Source organism: Pseudorasbora parva, chromosome 23 (assembly GCF_024679245.1).
Source record: "Pseudorasbora parva isolate DD20220531a chromosome 23, ASM2467924v1, whole genome shotgun sequence".
Lineage (NCBI taxonomy): Eukaryota > Metazoa > Chordata > Actinopteri > Cypriniformes > Gobionidae > Pseudorasbora > Pseudorasbora parva.
In genome coordinates, this window is record NC_090194.1 from 15,100,986 (window position 1) to 15,121,885 (window position 20,900).

A 20,900-nucleotide genomic window follows, 5' to 3' on the forward strand; every position below is an offset into this window, starting at 1 on the left:
ATTTATCCCATAATTTACTCACCCTCAAGCCATCATAGGTGTATATGACATTCTTCTTTCAGACAAATACAATCAGAGTTACATAAAAAAAATGTCCTGGCTAATCCAAGCATTATAATGGCAGTGAGTGGGAGCCCAAAATTTGAAGTCCAAAAAAGTGCATCCAAAAGTAATCCACACGGGTCTGGCGGGGTTAATAAAGACCTTCTGAAGTGAATCGATTGGTTTATGTAAGAAAAATATCTATATTTTAAACTTAATAAAGAAAAAAAATGGTTTCTGGTGGAACGCTTTCCATATTCAATTTCGAAGTAAGTGTAACACCTCCCTCAGTTCAAAACGCTTACACTACATCTGATGTCATCTTGACGTAAGTTACACTTTTGCCCTAAGCTGAATACGGAAGGGGGTCCGGCGGATGCTAGATGTTTTTACTTTATAACGTGTAAGCAGGGCTTGACATTAACACCTGCCAGCCAGCCAAATGCAGGTAGATTTCAGCTGTGGCGGGTAAGGCAGCCACTCCCACTAGCCACTTTGGCAGGTTGAATATAATTTCAGCCTACAGCCAAAAGAAATGCCAAGACCGTCGTATCACAAAATTACAATTCAATTACAATTCTTTATCGATTAACCTGCAGTCAGTGAAGGCGGGATAGGCAAAATCGCGCTGAATGACACAAGACAGAAGTGCTCTCTCTCTGTCTCACGCACGATCAGTTCTACTTGCGCCTGAATGTTCAAATACACGCGCGCACAGATGTCAAAATGTCCTTCTATGCAGTATCTTGCATGAACACAGTCGATTATGACTTAAGTGTACGTAAACAGGTTGGTAATAACAGGATATTTGTCAGAATATTACATCCATGCATTCAGCATCTTAATTAAATACCTGTCTGTCATTAATGTTAATCAAACAACACCAGATGTTAAATACATGTGCATATTAAATAAACCTACTGTATCTGATTTTTTATTTACCATTGTTGTAATTTGTTAATTTGCTTCTTTGTTCTTTTATATAGCCTGGCAAAAATAACTCATTACATATCTATTATCATTTTACATTTCTCAAATTAGAAATTTAGCTTATGTAGTCTTGATTTGGGTGGTAACTCTGCTTTTGAAAGTTTGAACAGTTTTTAAATCTTTTAAATCAAGTAAAATTACTCAAAATCAAGTAATTTAAGCATGCCAAAGTCAACTTTAATCATATAAAATGTAATTTCCAAACAGCAAAATTGTGAAACACAATGCTGAGTGGCTAGTAACTTTGGAAAACCACTAGCCACAGTGGCTGGTGAGCAAAAACGTTAATGTTAAGCCCTGCGTGTAAGATATGGATATTTTCTTACAAAAACCCATCGATTCGCTTCAGGAGGCCTTTATTGACCCCCTGGAGCCGAATGGATTACTATTATAATGGATGGATGCTCTTTATTGGCATTGAAATTGTAGGTTGCTATTCACTGCATTATAACGCTTGAAAAAGCCAGGACATTTTTGTTTTGTATTCGTCTGAAATAAGAATGTCATATACACTTAGGATGGCTTGAGGGTGACTAAATCATGCGCTAATTTACATTTTTGTGTGAACTATCCCTTTAACCTAAAACAAAGTCTACACTAGAGGCTTAGTAACTACTAGTTTGTAAAAACTCTGTACTTTATAGGGTCTTGCTATTTGTTCTCAAAGACTGTAGAATGTAGCTAGTTCATATTTAGTATTGTGTAAATTGTAAGTTCTTAGTGCCCCTTTACTTCAAAAGTTGGCAGAGTTTTAACTTACTCACAGCTGGTGTAACTGGCTCTAGATGACAAGACGCAAGTGTCATGGACAACTTTTATGGTGCAGTAAGAACATTGTAGAAACTGTATATCAGTACAATATCATTTTTCATGAATAATAAATAAATCTCTAATTATATATACACGCACTACCTTTCAAAAGTTTGAGGTTGTTTATTTGTTTTTGTATCTCTCTTATGCTCTTATAGTATCTAATGCCCACCAAGGCTGCATTTATTTGATAAATGATAGACTAAAAACAGTAATACTATGAAATATTATTACAATTTAAAATAACCATTTTAAAATGTTTTTTTTGTTGTTGTTTTTTTCCCCCTGTGATGGCAGATCTGAATTTTAGATGTATATATAGTCCATTGAATTTGACTGAAAAATTGTATTTAAAAAAAAAGTTTTGAGTGTTGTATTTTTTATTAAATTTAGACAAAATTGTGTAGAATTTTTATCAGCCATTTATCAATTACTGTCCATAGCAAGATTATCAACTTATTGGTATTGGACATTTTTATCAGTCCACCCCAAATATACACAAAAACAAATACAATTTGCAAGTTTCTGGCCTAATTTTGCCTGATTTTGTGTGCTGCCACTGATGGCTCATATCTCACAGTTAGGGTGAATGCATGCTTTAAGTGTGTGTTTACGCAGGGGAAATTATATCATAAGAGCGCCAGGGTTCATTTGTCAGTCTGACCCAAATTGGGGCTGTTGGTGCTGTTAATGGCTGCGCTCTCACAGAAAGAGGATTAGTGTGGTCTTACGCTCCAGAGCCTTTGTTCACAAGCATTCTGGGATTACATAGATTTGAGCCCTTTTTGCATCCTGGGAATCACTTATGTGTGTGTGTGTGTGTGTGTGTGTGTGTGTGTGTGTGTGTGTGTCTGTGTGTGTGGTGGTGGTGGTGGGGGGGGGGGCATAGGCACACAAGCTTAACTCATCTTCCTGAAATGAAGCACATTTTGCTGTAACCGTTTATATAGTGACAATAGGGTCAAATTTACAAATGTGTTTCAAGAAGGGTCATCTATACCGCTAACAGACGGATTTAACTAGGTGGGTCATGTGGTCAAGTATACATCTAACAAGAGCTTAACACCAGCACAACAACTAGGTCTGTATATGTTGGCCTGATCACACTGGAAAATGTATTGTAATGCTGCTAGAGTGATTATTGTAATGGACCAATTCATCAGAATAAAACTGACATAATATGACAATCCCTGCAATTCAAATTAAATGTACAAAGCTTTGTGTTTCAGAATGAATCGTCGACTGTGTTAATTTACACACGGTCCGTGTGTTTTCAGCTTCTCATCAAATAATAATAATAATAGCTATTACGATTTATAGCCATGTAAATATATTTACAAAATGGCAAAATTGTGCAGCCCTACAAACAACCACAGCAACTGAAGCTTTAAAAAAAAGTCCTGAATTTAACTCTGAAAATACGTATTGTGGATGTATATTAGGTTGAAAATAGCATTCCATGCTGACTTTAAACCTTCTCTGTATGCAGAAAAAAAAACAAGGTTAGCATTTATCTGATTAGGTAATTAGTTCAATCGATAACAAAATCAAAAGATCAATAAATACAATTGTTAGATCTAAAAACTAATTATTATAAAACCCTTTTTGCCACATTTATTTAAAGGGAGTGCAGAACATAGATAACGAGTAACATATGCAGAACATAGTAAACGAGATCAGGAAAGACAGGCTTGAACTTGCGTCGCCCACATTAGTACTGTGGCTTCAAGTGCCTATTGTTAAAGGACTAGTTCATTCTAACATAAAAGCTCTATCATTATTTACTCACCCTCACCCAGTTTTTTGAAAACTCATATGACTTCCGTAGATCAGAAAGGAAGAAATTAGGCAGAATGTCCAAGCTGCTCTTTTCCACAAAAAAAAAAAGCTACAATATCAGAATGCTAGAAATAATATAAAAGGTAAATATATATTTTATAATACATAAATATATATATTTCGTCCTTTTTGATGCTTGACAGTTAACGTTCACTTTCATTGCATGGAATAGAGCAGCTCAAACAGTCTAATCTGACCGTATATGGGTTTCAAATAACACAAAAGGGTGAGTAAATGATGACAAAATACTGATTTGAGTGAATTAATCCTTTATCTCCTTACATAATGCTCACCACTCCAATCACATGTTGTGAAAACAACTAAGTCCAGATGTACCTTTACAGCCACGTGCAGCTTGGCGGTCTTCTTAGAGGAACCAGAGGCTTCATAGACAGTACCGTCGACATCTACAGACATGGTGAAGACGGGGGCGTGAACCGGACCTGACTGAGACAGCAGTTTATACTGCAGCCCCGGCCGGATCTGGTTCAAACGCATCAGAGCGTTCATGGGTTGATTTGAGTCTATTGCTTTACTGTCAAGAACTGCTGGAAGGGAAAAAGAGCAGAAATAAACATTAGCAATTATAGCGAAAAGCAAAATGGTCCTTAGACACACAGATCATCTTCTAACTTTGTAGTATCCCTTCGTTCCATCAGCTGGCTAATTGTGAAATTCTGCTGCTTTGAAAGCGATTTATATGAATCCAGCAAGGAGCACAGGCTGGGGACAGCAGCGCGGCTCCAAGAGAAATTAAGAATCAATGCCATTGATTTCCCAACGGTTGTCTGCTTCCTGTACGAGAGAGCAAGAGATGGAAGTGCAGCAGGATGAGGAGCAAGAGGGAAGGGATGGCCACAAATAAAAGAGTCGAGTGAGAGCGCTACAGCTTACAGAAGAGAAAGCAGGTGAGAGATTAGAGGCACAATACAGCAAAAAAGGGTCTATGATGAAGAAAAAAAGAGACATGTCATACATTAATCTTTCTAAAAAGAGGACAAGTTTTTATGGCCAAACAGGGGAATAACAAAAAACATGACTGGCGAATGCATGATACTGTAATGCATGAGCTTTCCCTGCTGGTTTAAAACAGGAGATGATATTCAAGGCAGGCACATTTTTCTGCATTGTCATGAAGGCACATTACTTGTAGTACTTTTAATAGTAGTACTAAATTCATTAATTAAACTGACAGATGTCATTTAAAAATATGTCCAATATATCTGCCCATGGTTACTCAGACGGACCTTTTCTCAGGTTGCGCTTCATCTTCTTGATGAGGTCTTTGTCGTCCAGCAGGCCATCTTCATAAGGTCTCTTCAGCCCTAGACCTGATACCACGCCAGAGTAAAGTTAATGTGCAGATGAAAACACACCTACAACTAATTACTAAAACACATCAAAAACAGACTCATAGAGCTGTATGTTAGTCTACAATTTCATAAAAATAAAAAAAAAGCAGAACCAAATGGATTTGCAAATTTAATGACTGTTCCCAAAAACAGCCCCACGCCAAACTCCAACACTATTGGTTGAGTCAAAGCTGCTGTTGTCAGGCAGATCAGGATATTCAAACAAATAGAGTAATGTTTTATGAGGAAAATCAACCTATGAATGACATACTTCATATTAAACTAGACTATGAGTATTCAAATATCAAAAAAGACACACTTCAGGTTTAAGTAATGAATAAAGTGCGTGTTTGCTCACCTTCTTTATCTGACCAGGGGAATTTCTGTGAAGGTTTACTTGAGGGGAGAGGGTCCATTTCTAAGACCTTATAGATCTGCCCAAAGGCCATGAGTCGCAGAGCATGCTAAAAGATACACACACACACATGATATGATAAGATATGATAAAAAAGGTATCGAGTAGAGATGTGCCTGAAGCCGAATACTATGTTCGGAAAGGAATTAAAACATTCTATGGAACCCCTAACTAAAGGGACATGGTGACGGAAAAATATATTCAAATCCTGTGTTCTTTCGCAATTATATAGTTGGATAATTATACTGTCTATAATCAACGGCAGGGAGCCTTTTTAATATGCGGGGTATTTAAATCGCTTTTGAATGTGCGCTTGCTTTTTATTTTCACTTTTGAATTTGCAATCAAGCATACTCCGTGTATAGGTGGTGGTGGTACTGATCACACATTTTACAAGATATTTCTCAATGACTCACGAGATCAGTTGCACACCAAATCCTCCTGTCCGTCATCTGTCCTTAATATATTCATGTGATCAGTGAAATCGGATGTAATGTTACATATATGCCTGCCACAGCAAGCCTAACCATGTCCCTTTAGGGGCTCCATAGAATGCGTTACTCATTTTCCATGCATTTCCGGCTTCGGAACACATCTATAGTTTCAAGGTTATCAAAGAGCAAACCTAAATTAATATCTGCTCTTGAAAAAATTGTCTCAAAACACCCTGAAGAAACGCGTACACACACACTTGTTGCTTATTCTTTTAATAATAAAGCAATAACTCTGCTTGAGCCCAGAGACCGCCTGTAGATGTGGAACATTGGGTACTGAATCACCATGTTCAGAGGAATTATGGGACAGACTGCCTCACAAATAATTCATGCTACAACTAACTCGCATTAACTCATCTCAACAGATATCGACAAAGCTGTTTACTTTAGTTATAGCCCATTTGAGGCACCATAACGTTTGGATCCAAAAGTATATTTAGAAAGATTTGAGAGCCCATTTTCAGAAACGCCTTCAATTACAGTATTCAGAGCATCTGCATGATTTTCATTACTGAACAACTTACAAACTGAAGTGGCCATTTTAATATTGTCCCAAACACAATATCAGTGGTGGCTCATCAGGGGAGGCACAGCCTGGCCAATATTTTGAGGTGGAAAGATTTTAATGTAAAAAAAAAAAAAAAAAAAAACCTAGTTATTAATTTTATTAATTTGAAGTCAGAACCACCACTGCTGCTGATGTAATTACAATCTATCAGAAAACTGTGCTAAAGCGAGTCTGAGGGGAAGGAAAAGGGAAGGCTTTAGTCTCCAATGGTTAAAAAAAAATTGCCAATCTTGGAGAAGTCAACCATGTCGAGTAAAGATATTGAATATTTTATCACCAACAAATTTACCAAGCTACTATTTGAACAGCACCTACATTAAGGAAGTAAATTAAAGAAGACTCCACACCAATTGCTACAGCAATCAGCTTCACTAAATGGCCAAACGCATTCTTAACACAGACATTTAAAAGGGCAGAATGATGGCGTTCTGATTTAAGTGATAGGTTAGGTGAGTGAAAGTATATGTAAGCTGTATAAGTGCAATATTCTGTACATTTTCTGTCTAAAAGTGATCAAAACAAAAGCCATTTTAAAGAAGAAAAAAAGTGTGTGTGTGTGGGGGGGGAGATTACGTCACCCGATAAAACTAGATTATAAGGTTCCCTTATAATCAACAAAGCCTTTCACCAGTTGCCGATGTGCCTTTACCATTTTAGATTTTACTATTTTAGATTTTCACAGTAAAATTAGATTTGTAGATAAGTAATTACATATGAATTTACAGTTGTTGTTGTTGTTGTTGTTTTTTTTACAGTTTTTCAAATGTATATATTTAATTATAATAGTTATTAATAATTGTTATATACATTACCATTAAATAGTTTGGTTTTAGTAAGATTATTTCTGTTTATTGATTTATCTAGATTTTTGATTGTCTCTTCTGCTCACCAAAGCTGTATTTATTTGATCAAAAATATAGTAAAACAGTAATATTGTGAAACATTATTGTGATTTAAAAAAAACTGTTTTCTATGTGAATATATTTTAATATGTAATTTATTCCTGTGAGCAAAGCTGGATGTTCAGCTTCATTATACTCATAGTCACATGATCCTTCAGAAATCATTCTAATATGCAGATTTGAGGCTCAAGAAACATTTCTTATTATCAATGTTGAAAACAGTTGTGCTGCTTCATATTCTCACTTCCCCAAGCTTAAAGGGTTACTTCAGCGATTAGCATATGGCTTTGTATCAGTAGAAACCCTGGAGAATATTCAAATTATTGTGCTTTCCCCCCTCATATCTCCCTGAGACAAGAGATTTATGCATTTTATTTCTGGAAAAATTCCTCCTATGATGCAAAATGACGATTTTTGCATCATAGGAGGAATGTTTGCCCAGAGGCTAAAGACTACAGCCAGCAGAGGGAGCCATTTCCGCATGTTTTGAATCTGCGCATGGGGGATGGGAGATTACACTCAGCTGGCAGGGAGAGCTCAGCTTGCAGACAGGATCATTTAAACGGAGCTATGGTGAGCAATGTAAGTCTTTTAACTTCTCAAATTCATTTCTATGAAAGTTAAGCTTGCAAAGGCATGAACTGTAACACGTGCCAGACTGAACTCGCATTGTGAATGTATGCCGAGAATGTAGTCGCAATTACCTCAGCTCTCATCACTCCTGCAGTTAGTGCTCAGTGCTGTGAGACTCGCGCGGTGACTCACTCATTATATTGAACAGACACGTTTAGTTTTTAATTGTAGTGTCTTCTCTAACTCAGTCACAGTAATGAAGTTGGTGGTGTTGGGAATGGCCTCACAGGGCAGCGAAGCATTCTGGGAATTGTAGTCTTTCATCCCCATGGGACAAAAATACATTTTCTGTCTTTTCTCAGTCTAGAAGACACCAAATTCAAAAATAATTTCACATTTCTACTGCATTAATGACCCAGTTTAAATACAGATTCATCTTCCCAGCGCTGAAGTACCCCTTTAACATTGGGCGCGTTTACATGCACGTTCTTAAGCCGATTATGCCTAATAAGCCGGTAGGGAACATGGTCATGTAAACGCGATAACCCGTTTTGTTTTATCAGAGTAAGGTCATAAACGGCGTAAGAATAGACCGGTCGGAACAGGTAGTTGTTTGACTCTTGCCCCGATTTCGTGCTGCATGTAAACTCAATAACCTGCTTTCTGTCGGCTTATTTAAGTGTGCATGTGTGATAGGTGACAAAAAACGCATACTCAGAGCAGATTTAAATGCATCCAGACAGAGCGAGCTAGCGTTTTGCATGAAATAAGGACATGTATCACAAACGCAGACTCTTTTAAGACCCAGAAAATTGTAACCGTGTTCTCATCTCATGCAGCAGAAGTAGAAGAAGTTCAGTCAAAACGCTGCATCTGGAACTACATGACAGAATAATATGAGCCGTAAATCTCCCGCTGACACGGCGCACGCTTTATTTAACATCACAACTAATGTAAAATTTGAAATACTCCGAGTCAGATACAGACATTATTATTTTTGATGGCACAACAAGGAAATAACCTGGTTTATTAATAAAGTCATGTAAACGCGGTTTACTTGCGTTGTCTGTTTACTGGTTTGCATGTAAATGGGGAAAACTGGTTATTTCAATAAGCTGATATTGGTGCGTTATCAGCTTACTGGTGTGCATGTAAACGCGCCCATTGAGATTAAAGATGATTAGTCCGTAGTTGGTAAACATTCAGAGTCCAATTTCGACATTTCTGTATACACCACCTCAAGGTGATGTAGTACTAGTCATGCCCAGAGTAGACATTCATTTTATTTATTCAGAACGTTTCACAGTAAAAGTGAATGTTGTTCCTGATGTAAAGTTTTAACATTTAAGGTTAAGCAATAATGGCATTTTAATTAAGCAAAAAAATTTGTCCTTCAAAATATTGTCCTTCCTTTAAATTCAGTGATTAAACACGCAGCTCATCTCGAACTTGTGAACTCCTCATCGAGGAAATTATAGTTATAAGCAAATCTTTTAGTCTCATGTGAACTCTCTTGAATGCAGTATCTCTGCAGGAAGGGGCGTTACTGTGGCATATTACCGCAATGCATCTTATTTATGACTATGGCTAACTGCAGTAAAAACATATTTTCATTAAAACCGCAATATTACCTAAAGCATCACATTCACAAAAGCAGAAGGCGAATAAACAAATATAATGAATTTCTTATATTACGCTTCAAAATTATTGCTGGAAATAATAACATTTGATAGAAATGTTACGCAATAAAATAAAATAAAAATTCAGTGGGGTGGGTGTGTGTGTTTGTAATGAACCTCTTCGATCTGCTGCAAAACAATTAGACACATTGTGATTCTGATTTCGACTGCATGAGCGTTCAGAGGAAAAGCGCTACAGAAATATACTCAGAGATGCAGCTCACACACACAGTCCCCGGGGCAGGAGTAAGATTCACGGGCAGACTTTGTATCTTTTTCCCACGCTCATTAGAGAGCCAATCATTAAGGTGCTCTATCGGGGTGTGTGTGTGTGTGCGTGTGGCGTATTAGGGCTGGGTGATACATGGAATATTCACCATATATCTGAGAAGATTTTGTTGATAATATAAAAATCGAATTATTTTAATTCTAAAGAGCATTGTGTTAGACTAGGTCCATGATCTTTTCTTCTCTCGTGACTGACATGAAAGTGTTATGACAGGTTTTACCACCATCTCTGGATTAAACTTCAAAAATGGGGTTAAAGCTGGGAGATCCGATTAATTTCTGAATTTAAAACAGTTTCCAAGAATATATATGTATGGGTATATATGTATGTGTTTGTGTATGTGTATGTGTATGTGTATATATATGTATGTATATATATATACAGGGGTGGAAATGGGGGGGTACGCTGGGGGACAGAGTCCGGGGAGTGAATTTCGAGGGGGGACGGAGTTCCAGTTGGAGAAAAAATGATTAGGTTTATTTTTTTTTGTTTGTGTGGAAATTAATTAAAATATTTTAGCCACTCAATAGTCTACAATATAATAGCCACATAAACGTAACGTAATTTTTAATGATAAAAACTTCTGTGGAATATTCTGTGATAATGAGAGCGCAATGTCGAGTTTTGTGATTAGCCAGTATGGAAATAACTCTCCATTTAATTCTGTGCACATCTTACACACTGGCCGTACCTGTGCATTGTAGGTGACGGCCTCTGCCTCCTCATTCGTCATGGCCGACAGTGTGTTTGTGGGCTCCTTCTCACAGGGATCATGCAGGCCTGGCCCACCTGAGAGGCAACAGAAGATGATCGTTATTTATACGGGAAATACATCCAACAAAATATACGACAGTCAAGTTGCGGAAAAATACTGAAAACTGAAGCCCTGCATTATTTACCCCCTCCCCATCACTGCAGGTCAGGAGCTAATTTAACCTTTAAGTGAGCCTTTATCATTAAAATTATGTCCTAAATACAAATGTATAGTGTGTGTGTGTATGCATATTTTATATATATATATAAACTAATAAATATATGGTGACAGTGTGTGTGTGTGTGTGTGTGTGTGTGTGTGTGTGTGTGTGTGTGTGTATGTATATATATATATATATATATATATATATATATATATATATATATATATATATATATATATATATATATATACATACATACACACTATGTCACTGCGAGACAGGCTTATTTTCTATGCAAGCCAATCAAATATTAATGCCTGCATCTCATTATTAATGAATAAATGAGAAAAGAGTATAGGAGTAGAGAGGGATGGACTAGTTATGTCAAGAGTAGATAAATGAGGCCCCATTATTCCTCTGGGCCACAGACAGGAACTAGAGCTTTGCAAATGAAACCCAGATCTGATAGTGACACCGCTGCTGTCATCACACTGTACACGACAAACTCACACTTAGCTTGCATATTCAGTCTTATTAATAGTCTATTATGATTAGGGATCCATTGATACACAACGGATAACTTTATAAAAACCTTTTTTACTCTTTCACATAAAAAACAGCATTCATATTAAAGCTCTGACATCCCTGACTATAAAGATTTAAGTTTTCATTTGAGAAATCATGAATTAAAGGGTTAGTCCACCCAAAAAGGTACATTCTGTCATTAATTACTTAGGGAAGACAAGAACTTGTTGAAAAAAGTCGTTATTCAGATGTTTTTTTAATGCAACTATTCTCGTCACTTCATAAAATGATTGTAGAACCTCTGTAGTGAGATAGATGTTTTAAAGATATCTTTAGTGGCTTTTATAGCTCTTGAGAGAGGAAATGTCCTTGGATTTCAACCAAAATATCTTGAATAAAAATATGTGTTCTGAAGATGAACGGAGGTCTTGCTTTTTGAATTAACTACGCTGAAATGAATAATGAGTAATAACTGAGTAATGATGCAAAATTTTTTAGTGATTTTGAATTGTAATATTTTTGGTGTATTTTTTATCAAATAAAATATTAATTTTGCATAAGAGACTTTTAAAAGAAACATTTTAAAATTAGATGCTTATATCGATCTAAAAATGTTCAATGTTTATAATAAATGTTAGAACGCTTATAATAGTTTGTATAAATATCTTCCATAATAGATTTAGTAATGCCAAAAAATCTTACATTAAACATTACAAAAACATAAAAGTCCCTCTATTTGTTACTGATAAAAATGAAATTTTCTGAAGCATATGGGACCCTTCACCAGTTTTTTTCACTGATAATGGATGCTGTAAAATGAGTTTGTTACTGGAAGTATTCATACCTGGAAGCAGTATGCCAGAGGCGAGACACTCCATGACCCGGCGCAGAGCCTCTCCAGCTCCCAGAGGTCTGTTACATGTGGCGATGGCCTTTTCACATATTAACTCCAAAGGCTGAGGACAAAAGAGCAAATCACTTTTCAAAGACTGATTTATTACATAAAGAACTATCAATTCATCAGAATGTGCCCATGGGTCACTGAGAAGAGAGATTAAATCTGAGTTTATTGTAAAAACCAGTCAGTTAAACACTCACTGTACCAGTCATTTATAATTATAAAGTGGACAGATCCAGTCCTGCACATTGATTAGCTAATAAAGTGTTTACATATGTTAAAACACAGCTTCACAAATCACAGGAATAAATTAGTTTAAAATATATTAAAATAGGTTACTTGAAATTGTAATATAAAATCACAATTTTACAGTTATTACTGACATTTTTGATCAAATAAATGCAGCCTTGGTGTTAGAGAATAGTTGTACACTTTTGAACAGTACAGTGTGTACCTACTGTGTGTGTGTGTGTGTGTGTGTGTGTGTGTGTGTGTGTGTGTGTGTGTGTGTGTGTGTGTGTGTGTGATAAGCACTTATATGACATAAGAACTTATACAACAAATATATTTCAAAATATTTATTACAATAGTTTAAAAACATTATGTTGAGCAGTAATGGCAGCTTTAGACGTTTCTAAACAAGATATTATATATGTATTCTGTGATGCAGGAATGCATTTCTTCAATGTAAAAAAATATTGTTAGTTTAACTTAAAAAGTAAGTTAATTAAAATAAAAAAATCTGAACAGAAACTCAAACTAGTGTTATCGGAACCACATAAATTATCTAAGTTAATTTGATAAAAGTAAGTTCATGAACCTAAATCATGAACATTTTTAACAGTGTACACTGTACAAAAACCTTGCCTTTAGTACAATCAACTTAGATGTTTAAATCATTTCAACTTAAAATACATTAAACAGACTTAAAAAAATAGTTGAATCTTGTATATCTTGTTTAACTATTTTTATAACTTTCTTGAAAATTGCTTAGTTGAGTTAAAGCAATTTAAAAACATATGTTGTCATAATTTATTAATCAAATAATTTGTTTGGGGATTAAAAATAAACGTATATGGGGTATAAATAATCTGACATCAACCCATATTGCTATATGCTGTGGCTGCATTACTCACTTGAGCCCCAATTTTTAATAATTCAATGGTCTGTTGTCAATTGATCTTTACTTACCGAATTCTATACATTGAATTCTCATTAACAGATTACACTCCTAAAGTTTTACCGTATCATCACTGTAGTGTTTGCAGTGATAAAGTCAATCTGATTACTTACCCATCCTTTCAGAGGTTCCCACGCCGGGACTCTATTGCACATGTCTCTCAGTATTCGTAAGACGATCACGCACGACTTTAGGCCGTTAACTCTAGCCTGAGAAAACCAGAGGGAATTGGCCAATGAACTGAGAGCAACAATCAAACTCAACCTTTAACCCCTAAATCTCTAGATCTTGACTATGTGTGTGTGAGTGTGGAGGTGTGTGTTGTGGTTCGGTTCTGGTCCGTGTTGTGCGGATGATGGAGGAGGGGGCGGGGCTTATGTCGGAGGGGTGGGAGAAGGGAAGATACGGTGCAGGAAAGCACTAGACAAATCCTTTATGATGACAAGCAGGTTATGGACAAACAAAAACAGGCAAAAGAAAACAAAAAGTGTAACAATTGCTTTTGTAGCCTTACGATACGTAAATGTTGGTGATGAGGTGTTGAGCATTTGGAGAGCTGGAGGAAATCGAGGAAAATGGCATGTAGTTTTGGGTCATAAGGCTACAATAACAATGAGAAGAAGTGAGCGCCAACCTGGAACCATTTGGCATGTCGCAGAGAGGCCAACGCCACCAGGCACCTCTGTCTATCCAACAGGTCCGCCGGCTCGCTCGACTCAACGCTCTCTATCGGTGAGAAGAACGGGACAGGAAATCAAATCACACACGCGTAGACACGCTCGCTCACACACACACACACACACACACACACACACACACACACATACACGTGATGAGGGAGGGGCTGTTAAGGCACAGCAGGAGGGAGAAAGGAGGAAGCCAAGGAGGCTTAGGTGGTCCAGTGCATCCAAAAGAGATGAAACCTCAGTGCATCTCCTTGGCTGGCTGAAACCGGAGGAAAGATTCGGAAAAGGTGTTAGCATGTGCCAAGTGTTATGAAATGCTAAGTCCGGCCTAAAAACAGGCCAAACTAGGCTGTTCAATTGGTGTTACACACTATCCTTACCAGGCACGCCGTAATACAGTTTCAATTTTAATGTGAGTTAATGTATGAATTTTGTATGTTTTGTGCTAAACATGGCAACAATACATTTTGAGTTACTTTATTATATTATATATTTTGTTGTGCTAAATAGTTCTGCCCACAGTGCATTCTGATTGGTCCAAAATCCCAGTACCCACAGATTCTTTGGGATGCACTTTTATGCCAATAAAGTGCTGAAGATTTTTGTAAACCAACAATTTCACCTTTTGTTATATAAATTTCACAAAACTTTTACAGTGTGTAATTTCCAGTCAAGTTGTATTCTTTTTTTGTTTTGTTTTTATATTTTCTAATTACTTAAACATTGGGAAGATATTACCTTAGGCATAAAATTATACATAAAATGCTAGAAATTAGCAAAACTAAGGAGTATAAGACTTTATTTCAAAATTATTTTGTCTTAGAAGAACTCTGTGTTGGGAAATTAATCATTTGAGATGTGGCGACACATCGTTGTTAGTATTAATTAGTACAAAAAAATATCCAGTGATATACGCTACAGTTAAAAAATTTGGGATCGTAATATAACAAAATATATTTAAAAAAGTTCACTCTCAAGGTTGCATTCATTTGATTAAAAAATGCAATAAAAAATGGTAATATTGCGAAAAGTATTACAGTTTAAAAATGACTTTTTTTTTATCTGAATACATAAAACTTAATTTAGTCCTGTGACGAAAAGCTAAAATTTCAGCAGGCTTAAGGTCTATATCAGTGATATTTTCAGGAATATTTAACCAATTAAAAGCTCAAGAACAGCATTTGTTTGAAATAGAACTCTTTTGTTAACATTATAAATGTCTTTACTTTTAATCAACACAGCTTTGCTAAATAAAGTATTAATTTCTTTAAAAAAGTAAAAATTATAGACCTCACACTTTTGAACAGCAGTGTACAGTATATCCTGTATTAGACATGTTTAAAAAAAACAAAACAGTAACGCTTTATTTTAAGGTTCAGTTATTAACTATTAACTAGTTGCTTATTAGCATGAATATTGATATTGGCTGTTTATTAATACTTATAAAGCACATATTAATGCCTTATTCTGCATGACCTTATTCTACATCCCTTAATCCCACCCAATACCTAAACTTAAATGCTACAAAACCTTACTAAGCAGTAAATTAGGAGTTTATTGAGGCAAAAGTCGTAGTTAATATTTAATGTGTTCCCCATACTAAAGTGTTACAAAAAAACTAATCAAGGAGAGTGTGAAAAGCATGTTTTAGTTTATAGAAGCTGCATTTCTTCTCACAGCATTTCAGTATGGATATTTTTCTAATTTCCTGCGTCGTGCCTGGTTAGGAGTTAATGTCAAAAGCATCAGCACACACTAACACCTTCAGCGAATCAGTGCCAGTTTGTGCTTGGATTGACACTGGAGTAATGAAGACATGCAGTGGGTATTGTTATAGATCAGTCACAACAAGAGAAGAGATCGCTCGCACACAACACACACTCACATTTTGAGTTGTCAGAACATTTTTCTTCGTCTCTCCCACCCAAACAAATACATAAGGTTCATTCTTTAATAATGTTTAATATTTGCATCTCTTTTCTTTTATTGGCTCAGTAGGTGAGCATCCTCTGCAGATAAACAAATAGATAAAAGAAAGACGATGCTGCTGCAGCGTAAATCCAGGAATAGGCGTGCAGGTGTACGGGGGTTATTTAGAGATTATATGATGAATACTGAACCATTACTCTTTTGTAATTCCTCTCTGGATTTTAATCAGAGCAGCCCAGCTGAGGACGGTTAAAGAGGAAGATCTGTCAGAGTGATGGAAAGGTTTGGTCCACCCTCTAATCAATGACACACACATACCGCAAAAATCAACATCAATCCATCATTGATCAGCCCACAAACTTCCACACATTCAAAATGAGACAAAGCTTCAGTGCATTATTCTTCTTCTAATCATACACAATAACGGGTGAAAACACATCCAAACAGCGGGGTCCAATGTCTGAGACGTCTACTCTATTTTATTTAAAACCAAAAGCTACACTGAAAAAGTAATGAATCCCAGTTTTAAAAAATAGATGTTCGAAGAAAAAAAAAAAAATATAATAAAATATAACAGAAATAAATAAATACATAAATATAATAGTATAAATAAATAAATATATATAATATATAAATAAATACATTATATATTTATATATATTAATAAATAAAAATATATAAATAAATATTAAGAAAGAAAGAAAGAAAGAAAGAAAGAAAGAAAGAAAGAAAGAAAGAAAGAAAGAAAGAAAAAAAGCCATTTATTAGATTAAATAGGGCCATTTATTATTTGAATTGTGACATTGTCATGACCTCAAGGGTGACTCTTTTTAAAGTATTAACACCTTAAAACAATTATTCTGTATTTAAACCAATAAATAACAGCTAAAATAATAAAGTCTTGATGTATAAATATTTACTTAATGCATTTTTTGGTCCTCCTAATTCGCATTTATGTTCTATAGTAGAATAGTAGAACTATTATGTTCTACTAACATTTAAATGAATCATTTGATACAATGCACTTATTGTGTAAATACTTTTAAGAGGGAGATTTTTCCCTGCCCACTCCTCAGACTCGACACTCACGCGGGTTGCCAGATTGACAGAAAAAAAATTATCAGCTAATATATAGGTTTGCAATGTTTTAATTGCTGAGGACTTTTAGTTCGGGTAGTTTCTCAAATAAATGACCAAATTCGTTTGCTGGCTTTCATTGCTTTGTTTTCCACCAACTGGCAACCTGGGGAGTTCCTATTGGGTGGCCGGGATAAACCAAAAACAGATATTTCGACACAGATTGCACATTTTAGTGTACAATAACTGTGTAGCATGGCCTTTCAAAGAAACAAATATTTAAACTTAGCATGTTTCCTACATCTCAGCAAACAAAAAAAGATTCAGGCACTTCATAGATAAGACACATTTAAATTATGTTTATTTTACTTAAATAAATTGTGTCGAAATTAGATATGTTTGTGTTCAATCAGCCTATTATATTTAAAAATGAAGTTTATTAATATTTGTGCTGACATAACTAACTGGGCAGTGGATCTGTAGTTCCCAGCATGCTTTGCAAGGGACTGCGCTAGGAAAGAAAATGTAGGGATTAAAGTACTTTTTTATGTGACTTTCAGTAAAGGAAAAGATGTTGTTAGTTTATGTTAGTGTTTAATGTTCAGTTATGTGGGACATTGAGGAGTTTCTGTAATTGTGTGGTTACCGTTATGCAGAAGAGTGGTGCCTGTGTTAAGGCTGTGGGCACTTATTTACAAATTCATTGGATGGAATTCCTGCTCTAAATTACATTTTTTTTTAGCTTGTCCAATAAGTTATTTTTGCATTAAAAAAAAAAAAAAATGCTTGTTGTTATTTAAAAGTTTCAACGGCAAATTAAATTGATAAATATGTTCACCTTGCTTAATAAACTTTTATAAATGTAACATATTAAACATAGTAAACGGCACATATAAATATTATGTAACAGTGACAAATTCAAATGGTTTGTATTACTCAAAGAAATTGTCAGTTTTACTTGAATAGTCCATATAACAAATAGTTATTTGTAAAAATGTATCAATATAGTTGTGTGCAACCACTTGACACATATTTATAAATACAACAAGTCATTTTTTTTTTTGAGTGTATTATGGAATTTTTATTATTTAGTATAGTCGTAAAAACTACTACCGACCTCTGTTAATAACGTAAAAAATCTTGATGGTCCTAAAAACAGGCTTCATGTTCTTTTTGGAAAATATGGTTTCTTATTTCTGTCTTTTGACATTGGGGTGAAATATAACCCAGCCATATTGCACTATCATGTCATATGTATGTATGTGTGTGTGTGTGTGTGTGTGTGTGTGTGTGTGTGTGTGTGTGTGTGTGTGTGTGTGTGTGTGTGTGTGTGTGTGTGTGTGTGTGTGTGTGTGTGTGTGTGTGTGTGTGTGTGTGTGTGTGTGTGTGTGTGTCTGTGTCACACATGTACGCGTGTATGTGTGTGTGATCTTATGAGTACTGTTCATTCGGGCCGGTCCTGAGATTGAGCAGTTTCTCAAAGGGACAGGGCCCTTGACCCGGTCAGGAAAATACGAGGTGCTCTTGTGGTGATCTACAACCCATCGCTCCATCTCTCCCTCCCTCCTGTCATCTGTCATCCCACACTCCAGGGGCAGTGTCCACATCTGACACATCTGTTAGATGGATGAGGTGTGTGCTGGCACAGGTATTGATTCCTCAATCCGGATACATTCTTTCATTTTCCTCCCCCTGCTTCTAACAATCCACATCAAAGAGGATGGCGGTGTGAACAAACCAATGAGAAAATGAGTGTGTGTGTGTGTGTGTGTATGTGCCAGAGAGAGCAAGATTAAGGCATATCGACCTTAATGCAACACAAATGCCTTTCGCATTCATAAAATGTGATTAGCAGTTGGTCAAAATATTTTTTTTCCCCAATGCTGATACCAATGAATGGAGAACAGGGTAGATCTCAAAATGGCCAAATATTGTCCAGCACCACTAAACACAAGTACAAGTTGCATTTTCTGAGCTGCCACTAGGGGTGCTATTAGATCAGCAAGTACAGTCAGTTTTTAAACAATCTGAAGAAACAGTTCTTGCTGAGTAAATTGATTCAAGTTGGTTAAATGGCCAAAATACACTGTTATGCCAAAAGATTTGGGACACCCCTCCAAATCATTGAATTCAGGTGTTCCAAATTCAAGCGTGGTATCGTGATAGGCTTCCACCTGTGCAATAAGTCCATTTGTGAAATTTCCTCACTACTAAATATTCCACGGTCAACTGTTAGTGGTATTATAAAGTGAAAGCAATTAGGAACAACGGCAACTCAGCAATGAAGTGGTAGGCCATGTAAAATCACAGAGCGGGGTCAGCTCATGCTGAGACGCACAGTACACAGAAGTCACCAACTTTATAGCTCAATATCTATAGACCTCTAAACTTTGTGTGGCTGCCAGATTAACAAAGCAATGTCCATGGATGAGTGAGTTTGGTGTGGAGGAACTTGACTGGCCTGCACAGAGTCCTGACCTCAACCTGACAGGACACTTTTGGGATGAATTAGATCAGAGAATGTGAGCCAGGCATTCTTGTCCAATATCGGTGCCTGATCTCACAAATGTGCCTTACCAGAAGAGTTGAAGCTGTTATAGCAGCAAAGGGTGGACCAACTCTATATTAAACCCTACGGATTAATAATATGTCATTAAAGTTCCTGTGCATGTAAAGGAAGGCTATACTTTTGGCAATATAGTGTATCTATAGCTAGCTAAATTACGGCCACAAAAGGTCTATTGACGTTTGCTAATAGTGTTGCGATATGTGAATCTCAGCCCACACAGAAATCACTTTCAAACCAAGCAGCTTTTTGTTGGTCGACAAGGTTGAGATCAGTTGACAAGGCAAAATCTGCATGGGAACAATCTTTCGCCCTCACGCAAAACTCTAGATTGCGTCGATTCCTATTAGGGGTTGAACGACTTGAATCAACATTTAAGTGATTAAAGTCGAGTCAACGTTGACTAGTCGCTGATGACGTCATTAATAAGCCCGAACCTTGAGTTGAGACTCGCACGCAGGTTGCCTTGCGCACATATGGCATATGGCACAGACTATTGTTCCTACATAAGCTTATTTTTATCAGTTCTTCCTCACAGATTTCTGCTCGTTCTAAATCAGATACAGATAAAGTAAAAAAAGAAAAACACAGAACACATCTAAAATAGGAAAGAGATTTAAAACTGACTATACAAACAGATCTGACATCTGACAATCGAGTCCAACTTTCGGTTTAAAAATGGGCCATGACCAGCGTTTAGTCAACATCAAGCTAAAAGCGTGGTGGGAGGGTATTAAAATTGACTAGTCAATTAGACTTTGCAAACCCTAATTCCTATTGAAATGCCTGGATTCATTTGGGCAAACACTGGTAAATGTGACTTTAATGTGTCCTTAAGTCCAAATGACCAGTTAAATTCAGCAGAAATATGTGGTAGTACTTATAGAAATCAATGAATAACCCTAACAAAAACACTACAGGTAACTCTGTAACCCTCTTGAATATTGAGTTTTGCTACTGCCACTGTAAACGAAGATCACTCAAGCATGTACAACAGGGCTGCAACCTTTTCACTTGCAAAGCATTTGCATATTTGCATAGAGCGACAGAATGTGTGTGTGTGTGTGTGTGTGTGTGTGTAAGAGGCAAGGAGCCTGTGTATGAGGGAGAGAGCAAGAGAAAGAAACATGTTTCGCATCACTGCAGCTCTAATTGTTATAGCCTAAATG

At 36.2% G+C, this 20,900-nt stretch overlaps 1 protein-coding gene across 5 annotated transcripts in view; it reads right to left on the reverse strand.

Annotated features, from left to right (window-relative positions):
• The window catches only part of strbp (spermatid perinuclear RNA binding protein), a 111,078-nt gene that overhangs the window by 17,924 nt on the left and 72,254 nt on the right, over positions 1-20,900 (reverse strand). For 3 of the 5 annotated variants that reach the window (XM_067433872.1, XM_067433871.1, XM_067433874.1), the window contains exons 7-13: positions 14,108-14,199; positions 13,587-13,682; positions 12,240-12,351; positions 10,645-10,742; positions 5,392-5,497; positions 4,929-5,012; positions 4,018-4,229 (exon numbers count right to left, since the gene is read on the reverse strand). In XM_067433872.1, the coding sequence (XP_067289973.1) occupies positions 4,018-4,229; positions 4,929-5,012; positions 5,392-5,497; positions 10,645-10,742; positions 12,240-12,351; positions 13,587-13,682; positions 14,108-14,199 (800 nt within the window). The remainder of the gene's footprint in view (positions 1-4,017; positions 4,230-4,928; positions 5,013-5,391; positions 5,498-10,644; positions 10,743-12,239; positions 12,352-13,586; positions 13,683-14,107; positions 14,200-20,900) is intronic. The other 2 variants (XM_067433873.1, XM_067433875.1) reach the window with 1 other exon arrangement.